This window comes from Hippopotamus amphibius, chromosome 13 (assembly GCF_030028045.1).
Source record: "Hippopotamus amphibius kiboko isolate mHipAmp2 chromosome 13, mHipAmp2.hap2, whole genome shotgun sequence".
Classification (NCBI taxonomy): domain Eukaryota; kingdom Metazoa; phylum Chordata; class Mammalia; order Artiodactyla; family Hippopotamidae; genus Hippopotamus; species Hippopotamus amphibius.
This window is the reverse complement of record NC_080198.1, coordinates 50,757,926-50,782,006: the sequence shown is the minus strand read 5'-3', so window position 1 is coordinate 50,782,006 and position 24,081 is coordinate 50,757,926. Positions and strand designations below refer to the sequence as shown.

At 42.9% G+C, this 24,081-nt stretch overlaps 1 protein-coding gene across 1 annotated transcript in view; it reads right to left on the bottom strand.

The window, feature by feature from the left end:
- SUSD5 (sushi domain containing 5) overlaps positions 1 to 23,597 on the bottom strand; it is a 37,189-nt gene extending 13,592 nt beyond the window's left edge. Inside the window, exons 1-4 of the mRNA XM_057706374.1 lie at positions 23,485 to 23,597; positions 15,571 to 15,748; positions 9,062 to 9,180; positions 76 to 264 (exon numbers count right to left, since the gene is read on the bottom strand). Of these exons, the coding sequence (XP_057562357.1) occupies positions 76 to 264; positions 9,062 to 9,180; positions 15,571 to 15,748; positions 23,485 to 23,590 (592 nt within the window). The 5' untranslated portion in view covers positions 23,591 to 23,597. The remainder of the gene's footprint in view (positions 1 to 75; positions 265 to 9,061; positions 9,181 to 15,570; positions 15,749 to 23,484) is intronic.
- Between the last annotated feature and the right edge of the window lie 484 nt (positions 23,598 to 24,081).

The window sequence follows — 24,081 nt, the reverse complement described above, 5'->3', positions numbered from 1 at the left end:
CAGCAGGGCAGCCGCAGAAAATTCTTGTCAGGAGGAGCAGTCCATACAGCCGTCTGGAGTTATTTTCCTGCTTACCTTTCCCACAGGCCTGGACCAGGCCGTACCACTCCCCGCAGCTGTTGCACAGCAAGGTGAAGGCCGTTTCCCGCCGGCCTGTCACGTGGCCCGGGGCGCACACGTACAACAGCTCATCCCCCATCTCCAAGCCCGTGCGGCCCTGCAGGATGGTGTGTGGGAACGCAGGCGGGTCTCCACATGGCTTCTCTGAGGACAAGGAATCATAGTAAGTTTTCCCAAACTCTACAGAAATGTTTCAGCCTGGGAGGAAAAACAAAAAACTTAAAATAGCAACCCTCTCTCCCCCGTGGGTGCCGCCTGCGCCCTAAACTGAGATCTCCTTCACCCTGGCTTCCCCAGGACCTGGCAGAACACCTGGCACAGACGAAGGACTCAGAAAATAACTGTTGAATGAATAAATGTGCTACAAAGTGCTACAACTTTGTATTTTTTTTTTTACAACTTTGTGTTTTTAAACTGCGGGGCAATAGTACCCTCTAATGTCTCCTTGAAAGGCAGACCCAGAGACAATGCCCAGCAGCAAGTTCCTTTTTGCCTTATTTACATAAGTGGTAGGTACTTTGTCAAATGCTGAAATACTACAGACTATGGAGTAGAGGGTGCCTCTCCCCTCCCCCAACCTCGACCCTGATGGTAGCACTGTTACAGGTTTGGTATTTACAAATAAATACTGATATAGAGGCACATATACATACTACATATATAGTTGGCTGTGTATGTGTGTGTGTGTGTTTTAATTTTTATTGGAGTACAGTTGCTTTACAATGATGTGGTTCTTGATGTACAGCAAAGTGAATCAGTGATACGTATACATATACCCACTTATTTTTAGATTTCCTTCCCATCTAGGTCACCACAGAGCATTGAGTAGAGTTCCCTGTGCTATAGAGCAAGATTCTCATTAGTTATCTGTTTTATACACAGTAGTGTATGTATGTCAACCCCGATCTCCCAATTCATCTCATCCTCTTCTTCCCCCACTGGTAACCATAAGTTTGTTCTCTACATCTGTGACTCTGTTTTTGCTTTGCAAATAAATTCATCTCTACCATTTTTTTAGATTCCACATATAAGCTATATTATACGATATGGTGTGTGTGTTAATATAAATGGGACTACATCATATTTATTACTGAGTACTTGCTTTTTTAAAAATTAATAAACTAAGTTTTAGAGCAGATTTAGGGTCACAGCAAAATCGAGTGGAAGGTGCAGAGACTTCCCATGTACCCATGTCCACCTGGGTGCAGCCTTCTCACCATCCTGTACCGCAGTGGCACCTTCGTTACAATCCATGAGCCTACACTGACGTGTCGTGACCGCTCGAAGGCCACAGCTTACGTTCGGGTTCACGCTTCACGTCCTACATTCTACGGGTTTTGACAAATGTGTAATTTCATACACCTGCCGTTGTAGTATCACGCAAAATAGCTCCACGGCCCTAAAACTCCTCTGTGCTCCACCTATTCATTCCTCCTAGCTCCTGGCAACCATCGATCCTTTTACTGTCTCCACAGTTTTGCTTTTTCTAAAGCGTCATAGAGTTGGAATCATAAAGCAGGTAGCCTTTTCAGACTGGCTTCTTTCACTTAGTAATAAGCATTTACGTTTCCTCCATGTGTTTTCATGGCTTGACAGCTCATTTCTTTTCAGCACTGAATAATATTCCATCGTCTGGAAGTGCCACGGTTTATTTATCCATTCACCACCTGAAGGACGTCATGGTTACTTCCAAGTTTTGGCAGTTATGAAGATAAGCTGCTATAAACATTCACGTAAAGGTTTTTGTGTGAACTTAAGTTTTCAGCTAATTTGGGTAAATATCAAGAACTGTGATTGCCAGATCGCATGGTAAAAGTATGTTCAGTTTGGTAAGAAACTGCCAAAGCGTCTTCCAAAGTGGCTGTACAATTTTGCATCCCCACCAGCAATGAATGAGAGTTCTTGCTGCTCTACGTCCTTGCCAGTATTTGGTGTCATCAGTGCTGTGGATTTTGGTCATCCTACCAGATATGTAGTGGTATCTCACTGTTGTTTTAATTTGCATTTTCCTGACCACATATGATGTGGAGCATTTTTTCATATGCTTACTTGCCACCTGTGTATCTTCTCTGGTGAGGTATCTGTTCAGATCTTTTGCCTGTTTTTAAATGGAGTCGCTCATTTTCTTAATGTTGAATTTCAAGACTTCTTTGTATGTTTTGCATAAGAGTCCTTTAGTAAATATGTCTTTTGCATTTATTTTCACCAGTCTGTGGCTTGCCTTTTCATTCTCTTGACACTGTCTTTTGCAGAGGAGAAGTTTTTAATTTTAAGGAACTCCAGCTTATCAATGATTTCTTTCATGGATTGTGCCTTTGGTGTTATATCGAAAAAGTCATCACCATACACAAGGTCGTCTAGGTTTTCACCTATGTTATCTTCTAGTAGTTTTGTAGTTTTGCATTTTACATTTAGGTCTATGATCCATTTTGAGTTAAATTTTGTTTAGGGTGTAAGGTCTGTGTCTAGATTCTTTTCTTTTGCATGTGAATGTTCAGTTGTCCCGGAACCTATATTAAAAAGACTGTTTTTGCTCCTTTGTCAAAGAACAGTTAACTATATTTATGTGGGTCTATTTCTAGGTTCTCTGTTCAATTCCACTGATATTTACCAAAACCACACTGTATTGATTTCTGCATCTTTATGTCTTTTTTATTTAATTGAAAAAAATTTTTATTTTATATTGGAACATAGTTGATTAACAATGTTGTGTTAGTTTCAGGTGTACAGCAAAGTGATTCAGTTATACATATATATGCATCTATTCTTTTTCAGATTCTTTTCCCATTTAGGTTACTACAGAGTATTGAGCAGAGTTCCCTGTGCCACACAGGTCCTTGTTGGTTATCTATTTTAAATATAGTAACGTGTACATGTCAATCCCAAACTCCCAATCCATCCCTCCCACTATGTAAATCTTGAAGTTGAAGTGTGTCAGTCCTCCAACTTTGTTCTTCAATTATGAGTTAGCTATTCTGGGTCTTTGTCTTTCCATATAAACTATAGAATTAGTTTGTTCATATCCACAGAATAACTTGCTGGAACTATGACTGAGAGGGCATTGAATCTATAGATCAAGTTGAGAATAACTGCAGTGGGATTATCTGGGCTGCCATCTGCAGCCTCCTCAGACCTGCCCAACAGCCACTTGAGCCCCCAGGGATGTTCCAAACCCAACCCATTCTCTGAAGCACTAGGACAAGGGCTCACCTAGAGCTAGCCTCCCCAGAACCACTGGGATCTCAGATTTCCAGCCATGTTCCAGCTATTTTCTCTGCTGCAGTGTCCTCTTTTCCCTTCCCAACCATTACCCCCACGAAACAAAATCCTCAAATTCCACCTCAACTGCCACTGCCTCAGGAAGTCTACCATGGAAGCACATTCATCTCAAACTTTTCCTTATACACCGTCAACTCCTTGAAGGCAGAGATGAGTCCTCTATCCCTATCTATCAATCATCTGTCTGTCTATCCATTCATCTATCTATCCAGCTGTCTACCTATCTGAAGCACCCACAAGTCTGAGCACTGCTTTTCATTACCCTGGACAAATAAATGAACAATTGGCCAGTGCCAGGTCAATGGTAATGAATGCAGACTCTTCCACATGCCCTTGGGGGACCCTGAACTGGCACGTTCTATTAGCTGCTCAAAGAATTGCAATTCATTGGTTCCAGTCTCCCATCACCCTGGAACTTCCCCAAAGCCGATCTTGAGGCACAGCGCCTCCTGCAGGCATACCTGGGAATTGGCTACTCTCAAAAATTCCTGCTCGCCTGAGAGGTGAGCATTCAGCTTTCTTTTAATTTGTAGCCTTGCCACGGCTTGAGGGATCTTAGTTCCCCGACCAGGGATCGAACCCATGCCCCCTGCAGTGGAAGCAGGGCGTCTCAACCATTGGACAGCCAGGGAAGTCTGGCAGATCTCTTCTTGAAGACATAAAGGAAGGGGAATCATTCTGTTTCTATTTTTATGGGAAATACAGGCCAGGAGTACCTTAGGCAGGGGAGGTGGAATACAGTGCTAAGAAGGTGAGGTGGGCTGGTGGGGAGAGCAGCCGGGCCAGCCCTGGCTTAGAGACGGAGACGCAGAAGCACACTCCGAGGGAGCCTTGGGAGGAGGTGAGAGGAGACTTGAAGCCTCCAGACCCCGCGCTGTCGAGCCCACAGACAAGCTGCCAAGAGAAGCAAAGCCAGAGAGCCCAAGTGGAGGCAGCTCATTTCATCAGCATCCAGTTGGTTAAAAATAACTTCACTTATTAGTTTAAGTGAGATCACCACAGGGCTGGAAACTCACTGTCAGTGACACAAAAATACTGACAGGAAACAGAGAAACGTCTACATTCATGATGAACGTTATTTCAAAAAAGAAACACAGGAGGAAGCTGCCTGAACATTCCACAGGCTCTGTTTTCCTTCTGGGCTCTTCATGAGGCACATGTCTGCCATTTTTAGAGCTAGCGGCCTTCATCCTCCCTGTCTTGCCGGAGAGAGGCAGCACCCCACAGCTAGCTGCCGTGAAGCATCGTCAGGAGAAAGGCAACCTTCAGAGGTGATGCTGCACCCGGGCGTCTGTGAGCCAGACCTCACTCCGCAGGAACCTCTTCTCGGCTTTTTACCTCTCTTCGGCTCACAGATTTCCCTTGCTTTTTTTTTTTTTTTTAATTGAAGTATAGTTGATTTACAGTGTTGTGTTCATTTCTGGTGTACCGCAAAGTGATTCAGATATATATATGTATACACACACATATATACAGTAGGACCTTGTTCATCTACTTTGTATGTAGTAGGTCTTTTTTAAAAATAAATAAATAAACTCATTTATTGGCTGCATTGGGTTTTCATTGCTGTGCGTGGGCTTTCTCTAGTTGTGGTGAGTGGGGGCTACTCTTCATTGTGGTGCATGGGCTTCTCGTTGCAGTAGCTTCTCTCGTTGCAGAGCATGGGCTCTAGGCGCTTGGGCTTCAGTAGTTGTGGCATATGGGCCCAATAGGTGTGGCTCGGGTGCTCTAGAGTGCAGGCTCAGTAGTTGTGGCGCACGGGTTTAGTTGCTCCGTGGCATGTGGGATCCTCCTGGCCCAGGGCTCGAACCTGCTTACCCTGCACCGGCAGGCGGATTCTTAACCACTGCGCCACCAGGGAAGCCCTACATGTAGTAGTTTTTATCTGCTATTTTATATATGGTAGCTTGTATGTGCTAATAATCTCTAATTTATCCCTCCCCCACCCCCTTTCCCCTTTGGTCACCATAAATTTGTTTTCTAAGTCTGTGAGTCTGTGTTTTATACATTAGTTTATTTGTGTCCGATTTTAGATTCTACATATAAGTGATATCATGTGGTGTTTATCTTTCTGCGTCTGACTTCACTTAGTGTGATCATCCCTTGTTGACTGTCTGCAAGGCTCCACTGAGGAAAAGTGGAGAGCCACATGGGAGCAGTTTACGTGTTCTTCCTAAAGGAGGGAAGGCGGAGGAACGGGCAGCGCCTTCTCTGAGGGACCATGGGGAAGCTATCTTGCTTTTCTGGAAAGCCCAAGAGAGAGCAGCCCTCCGACCCTCACCCCCCTCAGCACGCATTCCTGAGCCCTTCGTCGCCCATCTGAAGCCTCCTCACAAGTCAGGCCCCGATGGACCACGACTCCAGTTTTTCCCACCTGAGCCTCTCCCCAGGGACCTGGAGGGGAGGCGAAGGGGCCGGCTAGGCTCAGGCAAATTGCCCTGGGTTCTGGGGCTCCTGAGCACTTTGACTCAAAGCCCCCCACACAGGGCTCACTCCACCACACTGGCATCCGTCCTCACAGAAGCTGACAGGCATCATGAATGTGCTTCATTTTGGTGGTGGTGGGGGGAGGCGGGTTGCTTTGTTTTGTTTTGTGCTTTCCTGTTGTTGTTATTGTTGTTGTGGGAGTAGTATGGAGACCATCTGGGGGGAAATTTTCATCTTCATATAATTTCAAAGTTACAGAAGTATGTTCAGAATAAGAACCTCCCGAAAAGCCTTTTTCCAGATTTACCAATGTGTTTTCACTTTGCCCCATTTGCTTGATCATTCTTCCTCTCTAGAGAGATAGATATAGACGTGTGTAGGTACATAGAGAGAAAAAATATATATCATACAGACATACACACATGTGTATGTGTACATATACGAATAGGTATATATGTGTGTCTATATCTGTAATTCCTTTTTTGTATTTTGGCTGCACTGGGTCTTCGTTTCAGCACGTGGGCTCTTCGTTGCGGTGTGCAGGCTTCTCTAGCTGTGGTACGTGGGTTTAGCTGCCCTGCGGCATGTAGGATCTTAGTTCCCCGACCAGGGATTGAACCCACGTCCCCTGCATTGGGAGGCGGATTCTTAACCACTGGACCATCAGGGAAGTCCCTGTAATTCCTTTCTGAACCACTTGAGGACGAGTTGTAGATACGATATCTCTTTGTCCCTAAAAACCTTGGTACACATTTCCAAGAACAAGGATATTCTCTTACATAATTGCAGTACAGTTACCAAAAATAGGGAACTGAAGCATTGATACAATACTATTATCTAATTCATAATCCATATTCAGATTTCATCAATTTTAGCTATCTTCTCCTGGTCCAGAATACAATCCAGGATCACAAAGTGCATTTTGTTGTCAAGTCTTTTTAGTCTATTATAATCCAAAACAGTTGCCTTGCCTTTCTTTGTAACCGCCCCCACCCCCGCCCTGCCCCGCCTCACCTCGCCTGGGCTGTGCCATGCGGCTTGCAGGATCTCAGTTCCCTGACCAGGGATCAAACCTGTGCCCCCTGCGGTGGAAGTGCAGAGTCCTAACCCCTGGACCACCAGGGAAGTCCCTCTTTGTCTTTCTTATCCTTGACACTTTCAAAACAGTGTAGGCCAGTCACTTTGTACAATGTTTCTCAATTTGCTAATGTTTCCCCAGGATTAGATTCAGGTTACACATTTTTGTCAGGAATAGTGCTGAAGCTGTGCTCCTCTGAGTGCAGTATATCAGGAGGCACACCTCATTTGTTTGGCAGCAACTCAGCTTTGGGGTCACTGTAATGGTTTTAAACTTGGTGCCCTATAGGATATGAACAGATGTTTCCAGCCTCTGGCTTCATGCACTACAGTTGTGGGCAAAGGGCCACACACGTGCGTACACACCACCTGTTTGCAGCCCTGTGAGGGGGAAAGCCCAGGATCTCCTGTTGCATGCTGAAGGACACATGGCTCCGTCCACCCCCCCATCACCCCAGCCAGCAGCCAGCCAACGACCAGAAGCAAGGCCCCTACCCAGCAGCTGACTGTGGACTCATGAATAAGCCCAGCTGAGGCCAGAAGAATAACACACATTGCTGGCTCCCCACCCTTCCCCCCTCCAAAAATAGTGAACTAAACAAACAATTGTTGTTTTAAGCCACTACATTTGAGGGTGGTATGTTGCACAGCAAAAGCTAGCTGCTACCTCTTGTGCATCAGAGAAAAGAGATCAGACTCAAAAGCCGTGCATATCCATTTGAGATCACTAAAGAAAGAAGGTCATGCTGGTTTTCCTCTGGCTCTGTCCTCTCTCCCTCAGGGATCTGAACCTTTGCCTATGTTTGAGAGTCAAAGGATCATTTTCATTTATTTATATGGTTTTTTAAAAAAAACAAGCCATGGATGTTGTTCTCCCCAGGCCTTTCCAGAGCATGGCTGCATCTTTCAGTTGCTTGACTGCAGTCACCAAATGTAGAACCCTTCCTAGAGGCAGACACCATAACAGCAGAGAAGCCCACCACCAATAAACTTCTAGCAAGTACCAGCCAGGGCTGTAGGGTTCACTGTGGCTCTTTGATTTACCAACTCCTCTGACCCCTTCCCTGGAGATTGGGATTTCGTGCCTCTGGAATGCATCATGAGGGTTTGTATTTCTAATAAGTTCATCTAGTATTTCTCATCATCAGAGAGCTTTGGGAAACTCTGCATTAGAGAAGTAGTTCTCAAACTGGGCTACATGTTATAATCACTGGGGAGCTTTAAAAAACCCCAGTGTCCAGAACATTTATATCCGAATCTCTAGGGCAGGCACCCAGGCATCAGTATTCCTTAGCACTTTCCAGATGAGACCAGTGTGCAGCCAGGCAGTACCTGTGCCGATATTTATGACTGATGAGCAAGCAGCTCGCTTTCTCCCCGTTTGTGTGGATGTTTCCTTTCAGCAGCACGTGTTTCTGACCATGCAGGTGTGTTTTTCCGGTGCACATGAAACGCTGCCCTGGAGCCTCCCTTATTGTTTTCTCCTCACCGCTCAGCTAATTTCCCAGAAGGAAGCTGAATTTTTCTTTCTAGGAGCAGTTTCCTAAATCCTATAAATTTCCTTTTGGGGAAAAATGATTTTTTTTTTCTTTTTAAAAAATTTCCACCATGAAGACAGACCAAAGGGTAGGCGGTACCAGCAGCTGTAGCAAATGCTGTCAGAGGTCTGCCCATATTCCCTAGATCCCTTTACCATTCCCATGCACAGGGGCTCTGGGTGGGCTTCTGTGCATCTTTGTTGGAGGGTGACTCGGCTATTGGAACTCTTCGCCTAAGCACACTGAATACCAGAGGAGTCTGGGAATTTACACTTCCCTGAAGCAGCCCTTAACCAATGACTGACAGGTGCAGTGGTATCAATACCCCTGCTCTCTCACCCCTGATCAGGAAACCCGTGGTGACCTGTGCTCACTGTCTCCAGAGATTCCCTGTGGGATTGAGTCAGTCACCCCCCACCTCAAAGCCACTGTGGACTTTGCTTAGTGCTGCCCCCTTCCTTTCCCTGTCCACCTCCCCACTGCCCTGTTGGCTTTTCTTTGGAAGATTCATGATGTTCAGTGAATCCTCATCCTAAGGTCAGCTTCTAGAGAACACAACCTAAGAGGTCAACCCCCACAAGCACACCCTCCGAAACCTTTACAAAGGCTCTGGCACTGACCTTCATCCTTAATACACAGGGCATTGTATGTGCCATCAGGAACCGGGTTGCTTTCAATTCTCACATCGACAGCTCTCATGACTTGCTGTTCACCACTCCCCTTGCTACACACAGTTGTCCTGAAACAAAGAAGACACTGGGTTAGGAGAATTAACCAAAACTGGGAAAGAATTCTTTTCTGCTGTCAGCTCTGAATCAGCTGAGATTTTCCTGATTCAGGAGTTTTGGCTGAAAGTATCAATATGATAAAGTATCAATACTTTCCCCAGAGGTCTAAAAGCAGGAAGTTATAGGTGATGCTTGAGTTGAAGTCACATACATCAAATCAAGTTTCAGAGGCAGTACATGCTTGATCTCTTCTAGTATATGCTTCATTTTTATTTCATAAAATTCCGTTCTTCTCTTTATTAGTTCCCTTCTTCTTGGGGGGTTTGTTTTGCTGTTTTCAGATTTCTTAAGATGGATCATTGGTTCATGAACGTTCTTTCCTCTTCTAACACAAGCATTTAATGCTTTACATTTTCCTCCAGATATAGCTCTAGTAGCATCCCATGAGTTTGAGTATGTTTTTTTAAATATCATTCATTTCTACATATATGTGAATTTCCATTATAATTTGTTTTTGCCCCATGATTTATTTAGGGATATCTTTTTAATTAACTAATTTATTTATTGGCTGTTTTGGGTCTTTGTTGCTGTGCACAGGCTTTCTCTAATTGTGGCAAGCGGGGGCTACTCTCCATTGCGGTGTGCAGGCTTATCATTGTGGTGGCTTCTCTTGTTGCGGAGCATGGACTTGAGGTGCATGGGCTTCAGTAGTTGTGGCACGTGGGCTCTAGAGCACAGGCTCAGTAGATGTGGCACACAGGCTTAGTTGCTCCACAGCACGTGGGATCTTCCCAGACCAGGGATTGAACTGGTGTCCCTTGTATTGGCAGGCAGATTCTTAACCACTGTGCCACCAGGGAAGTCCCTAGGGATATCTTTTGTAAATAGCAAATAGTAGAATTTTTAAAAAATCCATCTGATGGTCCTTGTTTTCTAATCAGAGCGTCACATCTACTTAATTTAATAACAGAACTATCTGAATTTAAATATGCCATATTTCTAGTAGTTCTGCCCATTCTTCCTCCTTTTTTCCTCTCTTTTCTTTCCCATATTTTGATTGCTTGAGCTCCTTCTTGGCAATCTAGTTTTCTTCTGTATTGGTTTGGAAGTTATATGTTCTTTTACTATTCTTTTAGTGTTTACTGCAGAAGTTATAACATGCTTCCTTGACTTATTAAAATTTAATGTTACTTTTAGCTTCTTTCCCAACAGCACAACTTAAAATACTATGTATTAACATACTTAAAATACTTCCTGACTTATATACCATTTTTCAGTGTTTAGTACTACTGTTACTGCTTTATAGAATTACAGATCATCCTCAACTTACAATGGGGTGATATCTCCAAAAGCTCATTGTAAGTTGAAAATGTGATAAGTCAAAAATGCATATAATACACATAACCTACTGAACATCACAGCTTAGCCTAGCCTACCTTGAATGTGCTCTGAACACTTACATTAGCCTACAGTTGAATAAAATCATCTAACACAAAGTCTATTTTACACTAAAACATTGACTATCTCATGTAATTTATCGAAGACTGTACTGAAAGTGAAAAAGCAGAATGGTTGTCTTGGTGCAGAATGGTTATAAGTGTATCAGTTGTTTACTCTCACGATCACATGGCTGACGGGGCTGCAGGTTACCTCCACTGCCCAGCACCATGAGAGAGTATCAGACAGTATATCACTAGCCTGGGAAGAGATCAAAATTCACAATTTGAAGAACAGTTTCTATCGAATGCATAATGCTTTTGCACCATCATAAAGTTAACAAAATTGTAAGTCGAACCACCATAAGTCAGGGACCATCTGTACATAACTTCAGTTCACCCCCATGTTTATTTTTTCCACTCATCCTTTTTTGCGTCTCTAGCCGTCCATCTGCAATTATTTTCCTCCTGCCTGAAGAACACCCTTCAATATTTCTTTTAGTGCAGATCATGAATTCTCTCACCTTTTGTCTGTCTGAAAATTCTTTATTTTACATTTATTCTTGGAAGATATTTTCACTGAGTATAGAATTCTAAGTTGGCAGTGATTTTCTTTCAGGCCTCATGCAGTGGTCTTGGGGCTTTCACTATCAGTTTATTGTTGCTCCTTTGAAGGTACTCTTTCTTTTTCTTATTATTACTTTTAATAGTTTTCCTTCATATTTGCTTTTTACCAGTTTTACCATGTTGTTCCAAGTTGTGAAACTCTTTTATGTATCCTGCTCAGGCTTCGTAGGGCTTCTTGAATCTGTGCATGGATGTCTTTCCACAGTTGTGGCTAAGTCTCATACTGCTTTTGCTTCATCTTCTTTCTCTTCTCCTTTTGGAATTCCAATTATGTGCATCTTCTTTGCTTTGTACTCTTTCTTCTATATTTTCATCCTTTTTTCTTCTGTTCTTTATTCTGGACATCTTTCTCTGAAATACCTTCCAGTTCATTAATTTTCTCTTTGACTTAAAAGCAGCTGTTAGATCCACCATTAAGTTCTTAATTTCAGCTATTGTATTTTTCATTTCTAGAGTTCTCATTTGGTTATTATTATTTTTTAAAGGATTCTGTTTGTTTATTTTTGGCTGCGAGCGGGCTTTCTAGTTGTGGTGAGCGGGGGCTACTCTTCATTGCAGTGTTCGGGCTTCTCAGTGAGGTGGCTTCTCTTAATGCAGAGCATGGGTTCCAAGCATGCAGGCTTCAGTAGTTGCAGTGCATGGGCTCAGTAGTTGTGGCACTCGAGCTCTAGGGTGCGTGGGCTTCAGTAGTTATGGTGTGCAGGCTCAGTATTTGTGGCTTGCAGGCTCTAGAGTGCAGGCTCAGTATTTGTGGTGCAGGGGCTTAGTTGTTCCACGGCATGTGTGATCTTCCCTCATTTGGTTATTTTTATAGTTTTCAGTCTTCTGCCAAAATTCTCCTTTTTATCTTTTGTACCTTCGAACATTCTAAAGAGTTATTTTAAAGTTTACATCTACCAATGTTAACATCTAGAGTTTCTATTGGCTATTTTTATTCTTGTTGCCTTGTCTCCTCATGTGATTGGTTATTTTATATTGCTTGACAAATCCTATATTTGCTAAAATAGTTTGTGGAAATAAATTGTCTAGGATAATGTTACTTTCCACTAGAGAAGATTTTAAAAATCAGTTCTGTAAGCTATCTGGAGCACTGGAACTCTAGTATCATCTCAATCCAAATTTATGGCTTCAGAGGATTCGAAGCTATGCTGCAGCTTCTATGAGGGCCTGTGTACTTCTTCCAGTTTACTATGACTCCTAGGGTACAGCGCTTCAATGTTCCAACCCCAAGCAAAAGGAATACTTTGGCCCCTGCTACATAAAACCCGAATTCAAATCTCTGTTCTCCTAGTCCTATGAGGCTATCTAAATTGCTTCTCAGCTTTTCAGATACCCTTTATGAAATCTGCAAAAGCTCCCAGGAGACAAATAGCCCCAAATTCTGGATTTACCATTCTAGATCTCCATTCTTCTAGATTTATGTATATACTAAATATAAATTCATGGAGATACAAATCAGATCTATATGTCTACAGTGTCATCAATTACAAGATGCACCATGCATTTAATAATTAGTTTTTGGTGGGGAGGGGAGATAGCTGTGTAGGAAAGGTGCACAGTAAAATGTACATACTAATTGTCAGATACTTCTTGGATCCAGAAACATTAACATGGAAAACTATTTTAATATGTCATGTAGTAAATACATCAAGTAAGTGTGTTTACTTTAAAGATAGCATCTAAGGGAATTCTCTGGTGGTCCAGTGGTTAGGACTCTGTACTCTCACTGCCAAGGGTGCAGGTTCGCTCCCTGGTCGGGGAACTAGGATCCCACAGGCTGCACAGTGTGGCCAACAACAACAACAACAAAACAGCATCTAAGCAAGGTAGAGATCCACTAATATGTCTTAACACCTTACAGCAAACCCAGAGAGGATAAATCTTTCCAGTGACTCAGTTTCCATTTTTAATGCCTGGGAGACCTAAGCCTGACTCCAAGCTGGCTCGTTAGAATCTCTGAATACCCTGGTTATCTGATTCAGTGATAGTAAGAGAGTTATGAAAAATATCCACACTTGACTACACTATGGAAACATGCATACACGGGACATATTTTGCCTATTTAGGAACTTGGATGTGAAATATAAAGCAGAGAGAGCCACAATTCCAGATTCACTGAAACGCTCTGGAAGTAACCTCAGCTGTTCTCTTTATCCAGTTGCTGCTCCTCGTGTGGCACCCCTGGAGATGGTGAACCAGCACGGTGGTGTGAGTTTTCTGTGGCCACCTCCCAGCCAGACATCTTCAGGGTCATTATCCCGCAAAGTAGTTCTTGGAGCCCATGTGCTCCCACATTCCTGTGGCATGAAGGAAAAAGTGGAACGGCCCCTGCCTTCTCTGTTCATGACGAACAGAGCAGTTAAGCGCGCTCATGTAACGTCTTCTCCTGGCTGGCCACAGAATCACTGCTCCACAAGGATTCCACGGGTCAGGAATTCAGACAGGTACCATGGGAAAGGCTTGTCTCTGCTCTACAGTGTCTAAGGCTGAGCCGGCTAACTCAGTAGCTGGGGGCTAGGACCACATGGAGGCAGCTGCACTCACACTGCTGGCAGTGAGTGCTGGCGATTGGCTGGGACATCAGTCGGGTCTGCTGGTGAGTGTGCACACACAGGGCATTTCCCTGTGGTCTGGGCTTCCTAGGACTTCTCAGGTAGCATCTCAAACGTAAGTGTCTCCAGAAATCTGAGCATGGGTTTTCCCGACCTAACCTCAGAAGTCACAGCTGTATTCTGCTGGTAGAGGCAGCACTAGGTTGTTCCTGATTCACAGGGAGTGGACATAGAACCCACTTCTCAATGGGAGTAAATGTGAAAGAATCTGTCATCGTATTTTATTTTTTTAGATTTATTTAAATTTATTATTTTTTTCAATTGATCTGATGACTCTCAACTTTATGTATCTGGCCATGCCACAAGGCATGCGGGATCATAGTTCCCTGACCAGGAATCAAACGCATGTCCCCTGCAATAGAAGTGCAGAGTCTTAATCCCTGGACTGCCAGGGAAGTCCCTTGTGGTCATATTTTAAAACCTCTGTACCATCTTCCTCTTCCCATGGATGCAGATGAATATCCACAGGAAAAAACAGATAAAGAATATATATCAAGGACTTACCTGGTAGTCCAGCGGTTAAGAATCTGCCTTCAAAATAGCTTTGACAAAATTCAATGCTTTATGAAAAAATATCTTGATTGTGTATAGAAGGAATGTACCTCAACATAATAAAGGCCATTTATAACAAACCTACAGCTAATGTCATAAACTATGGTGAAAAACTAAAAACTATCTTTCTAAAACTAGGAGCAAGACAAGAATGCCACTCTCACCACTCTTATTCAACAAAATATTGGAAGTCTTAACCAGAACAATTAGGCAAGAAAAATAGATAAAAGGCATCCAAATTGGAAATGAAGTAAAACTTTCACTATTTGTTGATGACATGATTGTTTTTTCTTTAAGCAATTTTATTGAGATACAATTGACGTACAATAAACTGCATATATTTAAAGTATACAAAAAAAAAAAAAAAGAATCTGCCTTCAATGCAGGGGACAAGGGTTCGATCCCTGGTCGGGGAACTAAGATCCCACCTAAGCCTGCACCCTCTAGAGCCTGAGTGCTGCAACTACTGAGCCTGCATGCTCTGGAGCCTGCGTGGCACAACTAAAGAGAAGCCCACACGCCACAACGCAGGGCCCATGTGCTGCAACAAAAGATCCCGTGGGCCACAACTAAGACCTGATGCAGCCAAATAAATAAATAAATAAATAAATAAATTGTTTTAAAAAAGAATATGTATCAAAGAGTTAACAGTCATTACCTCTGAGGTGGGGAAGAGAAGAGAAACTCACTTTGCACTTTATATACATCTGTATTATTTGAAATTTTTACAAGCATGTATTTTTGTTTAACTTAAAAGGAAATTCAGGATAACAAACTAAAGGGGAAAAAACTGACAGAACTCCAGAAAAAAAAATTTTTTTAAAGCTCTTTATTGGAATATAATTGCTTTACACTGTTGAGCCAGTTTCTGCTGTGTGAATTAGCTGTATTTATACATATATCCCCATATCCCCTCCCTCCCGCAACTCCCTCCCACCCTCCCTACCCCACCCTTCTAAGTCATCACCCATCATCAAGTTGATCTCCCTGTGTTATGCAGCAGCTTCCTTCTTGCTATCTACAGAAAAATGTTTTTATATGAGAACTCAAAACAAGAATATACTGGAAGCCACAGCCCACTCCACTCTGTCTATCCTGGTACTCAAGAGAACAATTACAGAGCCCCTGTGTCAGCAGGGTGAGCAGGAGAGGGCCCCCAGCGGGCCAGACTTACCCCAGGGTGCCGTCTGCCAGCCAGCCCGTGGTGCACACGGCTAAGGCACAGTCCTGAACCACCCTCTGCAGCTCGTCCGCGGACACCAGGTGAGCACCTCTGCTCTTGCAGGAAAGCCGGGCGGCCTCCAGTTCCAGGCCCCGAGAGCCATCCTGAGACGCCAGCACAAAGAGCTTCCCTGTGTGAGGACAAGCACGGGCACAGGTTGACAGCAGAATCCATGGGAATTTAGTCTCAGCAGACTCACTCTCTGGCAGACGCCTGTCAGAACTGTAGTTTCCCACTTGCCTAAAGATCCCAGCACAGCAACTACCCCAGTGCATTCATCCCTGGGCTGTGATAATGACACTGGTGTCTTCATCTATTTTTAACTCTTATCTTCTTTAAAGAAAATTTCACCGTCTGCTCTGGCATATTTATCTGGATAAGTCCTTCAAATCTTCCTTTTAGAAAGATGTTTAGCAGCGTTATTTACAATTGCCAAGACGTGGAAACAGTCTCAGTGTCCATCAGCAGATGAATGGATAAAGAAGATGTGGTACACATATACATACAACGGAATACTACTCAGCCATTAAAGAACGAAATTTTGCCATTTGCAGCAACATGGATGGACTTGGAGGGCACTGTGCCAAGTGAAATAAGTCAGACCGAGAAGTAATATCACTTCTATGTGGAATCTACAAAACACAACAAACTAGTAAATATAACAACGAAGAAGCAGACTCACGGATATAAAGAATAAACTAGTGGCTACTAGCGGGGGGACTGAGTGAAAGGGGGAGGGGCAATCTAGGGGTGCAGGGGTGGGAGGTACAAACTGTTGAGTGTGAGATCGGCTCGAGGATGCACGGTACAACACGGGGAACACAGCCAATATGTTGTAATACCTGTCCATGGAAAGTCAGCTTTCAAATCGTTTAAAAATAAAAAATTAAATAGAAGTAAATAAAAAGCTGTTTAACAAACACCATGTGCCAGGGCTCAGCATCCTAGGTTCCCCTGGATTGGGTCACCTGGTGTCCAAGGCCCAGGTTCGGCCTCCACTCTTGTCTTCCTCTGCGGCCCCAGCCCTGGGGTGACCACACGCAGCAGGCTGCTTCCCTTCGCTCTGTCCCATTGCCTCAGGACACTCACAGGCCCTTCCTACAGTGAGTATTCCTCCCACTGGACAAGACAGCAGCAGCCACGTCTTGTGCGCCCTGGCTGCCTGCACCACGTCAACCTATGGGCAGGTAGTGGGCCTTGAGAAACATGCCACAGATGGGTGGAATAGGACGTGAACTCAGGCAGAGGTGGAAGCTGAGTCTGAAAGCAAAAGAGAGCTTTAGGCAAGAAAACCATGGTGCAGGAGGGAGCACTAGGGTCCCCAGGAGCCTCTTGGAGGGAACGAAGCAGTGCTTTGGGTGACCATGTCGAGTTTAAGGTAAAGGCAGGGGAGAAAAAGCCCACTTAAAATGGCATACTTCACGTCCAACTGTCAGCAAAATTATCATAATAAATTGATTTTATTAGAATAAGAGACTTAACTGTCACCTACTGCAAAATTATTACAAGTACAGTAATCTCCTCAGCTTTGAAACCAAAAGCTATAATAAAAAATGCACAAACTTTTCACAATGAACATATCTGTAGGTGACTGGCGTTTCCTCAGATATGGTGCCATTGTGCAGTACATGACCTGAACAACTGTACTTGATGATCCTACCTAGAGAAGTAAGCATGAACCCCAAGACACTTTTGTATTAATAGCATTTGCCTATCGGGAAAAAAAAGCTATGAAATTAAACAGAGGTTTTGACGGCCAAGCCCCTGTGCAAGGGAGATAAAAGGAAAAGCCCAGGGCTCACATGATATAGGGAATCTGGTCGCCCTCTCCTTCCCACTCCACCACTGTCACATGCACACATGAATCTGAGAGTCTGAAGGGGTAAAGTCTCAAGATAAGAGTAAACAAGGATAAACAATGTCCCCTCCCCTCATTCTCAAGGACTGCTGGATGAGTTGTATTGGTGCTAGGAGCTCAAGTGCTAATCCTCATTGGGAATTGTAGTCCTAACAAAAATTTATGTCTAAGACACTTCAAGCCATGGATTTAGCTTAAAGTGGCCTGAGATTGACAGTTATCCAGACACCTGATAGGAAAAGTTGTAACTAACTGCTCTCTGGGGGAAAAAAACAAAAGACCACAAAAAAAACCAAAAAAAAAAAAAACACGTTCATTTTATGCTTTAGGAAATCTCATACAAATTCTGTGTCAAAGGCCATGACCACCAAAGTAAAAGACAGCAAAGTGTACAAGGAAATAAGGCATCATGAGTGAGAAGCAACCGATACAACATGTAGCAGAAACTGACCTAAAAATAAGTCCGATACTGGTATTAACAGGCACAGATTATAAAACAATGATGATTACTACATTTAAAGAAATAAAAGACAAGTTAGAAAATATCTGCAAAGAATAGGAAACTATAAGAATGGCTTAGCTGATTTCAAAAAGCACGAAGTAGGACTTCTAGAAATTAAAATACATTGATATATTTAAAATGCAATAAATGTTTTTGGCTGCATATCAGACATATTTAAACAAAGAACTCATCTTTGAAAAAGAAATCAGAAGACAGCATCCAAAATGCAGTAAAGAGAAAAAAAAAAGATGGAAAATATTAAGATAATAAAGAGACATGAAGGAAAGAATAAGGATTAACATATACTTTAATCAGAATTCCCAGAGAGGAGAGAAAAAAATGAGGTGGAAGTGATATCCGAAGACAAAAATGACTGTGAATTTTATAGAACTGATAAATATTCCAATACATAGATTGAATAAGTCCAACAACAAATCCCAATATGGAAAAAATCTATAAGGAGATATACACTAGAGATGCTGCAGAATGGTAAAAACAAAGAAAATACTGTCAGAACAGACAGAGAGAAGGGACAGAGTAGTTTCAAAGTAGTAGCAGTTTGATGGCTGACTTCTAAAACAGTAGCAATGGAAGCAAGAATACAATTACTAGAAAAAAATAGCTGCAAATTTAGAATTTTTAGAATATTTCAAAGAACAAAATGAAACGTATTTTTTCAGATAAGCCAAAACCAAGGTGGTTTGCCACCAGCAGATCCTCCTTGTAGGAAATGCTAAAAGAAGTATTTCAGGCAGAAAGAAAATTATTTGAGAGGCAAGATGGAATGGAAAGGGGGAAAAAATGAATACATGGTTAAATAAAAGTGAACATTGATTATATAAAATGGCACCCCAAAGCAGCAGAACACACATTCTTCTCAAGTACACATGGAACATTCTTCAGGATAGACCATTTGCTAGGCAATAAAATAAGCCATAATAAATTTAAAAGGGTTAAAATTGTACAAAATATGTTCTCTAATTACTATGGGGTAGAATTAGAAATTAACAACAGAGGTAAATTGGGAAATTCATAAATAAATAGAAATGAAAACACTTCTAAAATAAGAAAAATTATCTCAAATAAAAATCCTAACCTTCTGCTGTAAAACACTGGAAAAGAAGAGCAAACTAAACCCAAAGCAAGCAGAAGAAGGAAATAATAAGAATTAAAGCAAAAATTAATGAAATGGAAAAGGAAAAACAATAAAGAAAATCAGTAAAACCAAAAGTTGGTTTTTGGGATGGTCAACAAAATTGACACAGTTACAATGACCAAGAAAAAAAGAAGAAAGACGACTCGAATTACTTAAAACGGGAATGAGAGGGCAGATATTACTCCAACCTTATGGAAATAAAAAGATCATAAAGCACTATTACAAACAATTGTATGTGGGACTTCCCGGCCATCCAGTGGTTCGGACTCTGGGCTTCCAATGCAGGGGCGCAGGTTCCATCCCTGGCTGGGGAACTAGGATTCCACATGCCATGCAGCATGGCAAGAAAAGCGAAACAACCCCCTCCCACCCCCCACCTCCCGTAAAACCCCCAAACACCTGCAGGCCAAAAATTAGATAATTTGGATGAAATGGAAAAATTCCTAAAAAGACAAACTTCTGAAATTGAGTCAAGAAGAAATAGAAAATCTGAATAGATCCTTAACAAGTAAAGAGACTGAATCAGTAATTTAAAAATTACCCACACAAAACAGTGTAAAGCAATTATCTTCCAATAAAGAACTTAAAAATTTTTTTTAAATAAAAAAATAAAAATAAAAATTACCCACAAAGAAAAGCACAGGTTCAGATGGCTTCACTGAGGAATTCTACCAAACATCTAAAAAGAACTTAATATCAATTCTCTATAAACTCATCTAAAAAATAGACCAGGAGGTAGCAACACTTCCCAACTTTTTATATGAGGCCACCATTGCCCTAAAGCCAAAACCAGACAAAAGACACCACAAGAAAAGAAAATTATAGGCCATTATCTTTTATAAATATAGACACAAAAGTCCTCAACAAAAATACTAGCAAACCAAATCCAGCAGCGTAAAAAAAAAAAAAAAAGAAGAATTATACTCTATGACCAAGTGGGATCTATCCCAGGAATACAAGGTTGGTTCATATCCCCAAATCAATTAATGTAATACAACTTATCGACAGAATAAAGGACAAAAACTACATGATCATCTCAAAAGATGCAGAAAGGCACTTGCCAAAATTCAATTAAAAAAAAAAAATTCAACCAACTAGGAATGGAGGGGAACATCTTCAACCTGATACAGAGCATCTACAAAAATCGCATAGCTAACATTACACTTGGTGGTGAAAGACTGCCTACCTTCCCCTAAGGTCCTTGTCAACAAGGATGTCTGCTCTTGTCACTTCTATTCAACATTGTACTGACAGTTCTCTCCAAGGCAATTAGGCAAGAAAATGAAAAGTCATTCAGATTGGAAGGAAGTAAAACTGTATTTGCAAATGACATGATCTCGCACATAGAAAATCCTAAGGAATCCACTAAAAAACTACTAGAGCAGTTCAGCAAGGTTGCAGTAAAACGTCTTTACTTAACGTGGAGAAACTAAAGTAGGTCATCTCTTCTCGCTGTAAAACTTTTCCCTAGGATTCCATCTACACACATGATTTCAAAGATCATCTTGACATGGATGACTCACATTTTTCTCTTTGGTCCAGACCCTTTCCATTCACCCCACCTCCTCTCTACCCCCACCCTCCCTTACCTGGACAAGTGAAATAGCATCCTACGTGGGCTCTCCACATCCAGTCTCGCCCTGGATCCATCCATTCTTCCTAGTCTCAGGGTGAGCTTCTCAAAATGCAAACCTGATCAGTCACTCTACTACTGGAAACCATTCAATGGTTTCCTTTCCTTTTTTGGATTAAAACAAAACTTGGCGCCACATCAATTTCCCCAGCATCATCTCAAACTACTTCCACCTTGGACTCTGGGCTCCAGCCACTCTGTTTCTTATCACACGTCCCACTTTCTCTGCCACTCATAGTTTCTTTGTACATGTTATTCTCTATCTAATTAACACTTTCTTTCCCCCTTTGCCTAGTTAATTCTTACCCATCTTTCAGATCCACCTACACTAAGTCCAAAATCTCCTAATATATGCCCTTATAGTACCTCCGTCCTTTAATCTTATCACTCATCAAAATTGCAATTTCACATTTCATCCGTATAATTATTTGCTTAATGACTCTCTCCCCCACTGGATTTTAAGCTGCCTGATAGCAAGGACATGTCTCCTTCCCCATTCTATCCTCAAAGCAAAGAAAGTACCTAGCATATGGTAGACACTCAAATTACTGTTGAATTAACGAATCTTTTCCTGCAGTCCTTACCCAAACACAGTTAATTTGCATTCAGTTATTGCAAAGATTTTTCAGTTTCAAAAGTATTTTAAAATTACAGTAGCAGGTCTCTTTTACATATAAGATAGACATCTAATTAGTCCAATGTAAAACTAAATGTTTTTCAAGTTTGACTTATTTTTGAATAAGTCTATGGAATTTTTAATAACTCCAAATTCTCTCTCTTCAAATGTCTTAACACATCAGTTTAGCTGCACATTTCTTCTTCCTCCTTCCATCACTGTAGAACACAAATACCTAAATGTGAAAAGGGGTGGTAGTTAAGCATATATTTGGTAAAGAAAAGAATCCTTTCATAAATAGGTTCTAATTCTTCAATGGCTCTATTATAAAAGTTGGAGCTCAGCAAATGGAGTTTCTTGAAAGCAAATGTACCTATAGTTCTCCATTGGGGAAGAAGGCAGAAGAAAAGAAGGAGAAGGGAGAAACGGAGGCATTTCTGGCAAGTAACAAGAAAATATGCTTGGTGCTCTTGTTACTTTCTCCTTGTTCAATGATATTTCGGTCTTAAATTTTCTATGACCCACATCAAGCCAGATAGGCACAAAATATTGATCTATATCCATCTGGCATTCCACTTAAGCAGTTATAATGGGGTGAAACTCTAAAGCCTCATGAATTGCAGAGATATATTTTTTAAGGAATTAAAATTGGTACAATAGTATACATTGTTCAAAAGTTAATACTAGCTCCAATTTATTCTACTTGCATTCTTTAAAATCAGCTTAATTTTCATGACGCAATGTCAGGCCAAAAAGTACTACGGTAAAGAATGAACAGTGGATTGGCTGCTAATAGATATGGGATTTCTTTTGGGGTGATGAAAAGTTTCAAAAATAAGAGAGTGGTGACAGCTGATGACTATTCTAAAGACACTTGAATTGTGCATTTTAAAATGGTAAATTGTACATGAATTTTATCTCAACTAAAAATAATAGTGATCACTAGGAGCCTTTAAAGTTTAACAATATTTTCTCCTTTAACACTCTCTCTGAGGATATGGAGAAATAAGACATTCATCCTTAATTAGGAGCAGAGTTTTACAAGCTGGCACTTAGGACAAAGAGCATCCAAACTTTAAGGTACTATCTGGAGGTTCCCCCTGCTTCCTCCTTTCCCTAACCACCGTGCTTCTTTTTGTCAAATCTCGCTTCACCCAATATTGTTTGCTAAATAGCTATGACATTTTAAAATATACAAAGCATCCTAAATAGGCTGAGGTTTTCCTCCTTCATCAGTTTAATTTGTCCCAAGCTTGGATTTTCTAGAACCCCTCATGGATGTGAGAACCGCTAGCTTCTTTTCTTTCAAATCCTTCTGCACCAAGTCAAGGGGGTTTTGTTTCAAAATCAAAACACAGCTGAATTAGCTTTTTGAAACTGAACTGTGATCCTGCTAAGTTAAGGGAAGTATTGAAAGCTGAATTCAGGTTCGAAAAACAAACAAACAAAAAGATGGGTTAATTCTCAGAACCCGCAGTAATGTGGTCCTTAACCTATTTCTCTAGCTTCTTGTTGAAGGAGAGCCTCACTTTGAACTTTCTGCTCCAGTCACTCTACCATTTATTCCATTTCCCCTACCACTCACAGGGCCTTTGCACAGGCTATTCCCTCTCCCCAGGACACTCTACCCTCTCTTCTGCCTAGCAGATTTCCATTGATCTTTCACATCTTCCTGGACAAAGCCAAAATGCCCAGGGAGTCCTGTAATCACCGTCCTTGTCATTCAGAGCACATTTAATACACGTGGGAAATTATATCTCTGCAGAGGAGGTTCCAGGGCACCCTAGACGTGATTTCATTTTAAAGACCTTTTAAGGAGATCTTGGAAAGCTAGCGGCGGGCTGCAAGATCCAAGCCCAGGCTTTCTCTGGTGCGTGAAGGAGTGGTTCAGGGGCCCCGTGCGGGCGTTTGGGCGCGCGGGGGCTCGCTGGCTAGGGGAGGGACGCGGGGTCGCAGGACAGCCACACGCCTTGCTCCCTCCCAGGCTGGCCGTGTTCCGAGCTCGTCCGAGGGAGCAGCCCCAGAGAGCTTCACTTTCCCCACCGAGACCCCACGCGCCACCCCGGGCCCGCCTCTTCGCGGGCACTCTCCGGACACTCACCATCCGCCCGCACCGAGAGGCGCGGCAGGCCGAGCAGCAGCAGCGCCGCCGCCCAGAGTCGGGCGCAGGAGCCAGGTCCCTTGGCAGCCATGGTCCGGGCGTCCATGGGCCGGTGGCCGGAGCGCAGCGCGGCGATCGGGATGCCCGCGCCCCTGCCCGGCGCTCGCCACTCGGTTCCGCCTGCGGCGCAGTGTTCGTGCGTTGCAGGCTTCGCGCCCAGCGCGGTGAGAAGGAGGAGCGCGGGGAGCCAGGGAGGCTGGGGACGCCCGATGCGCGGCGCTGAGGCCCCGAACTCCCGGGGGTCCCGTCCGCGGCGCCGGGGAGGCGGCTGTAGCTGGACTCCGCCTTCGTGCTGGGCACCTGGAGGCCTCGGTGCCAAAAGAGGCTACGCTGGACGGCGAGCTCCCTGGGCGCCTCCGGGACAGGGGGGAAGGCGTGGAGGCGGAGAGAGCCGAGAGCGCGCTGCAGGGAACCCCCGCCCGCCTTGGGACCCTCTGAGAAAGGGTGACGCAGTCTGAGAGGCCAAGCCCCTCGGGGAGGACCGCGAAAAAACGGATGCCTGACTCTGTCCTCTGCCTCTTGAGTTTCCAGCTGGCG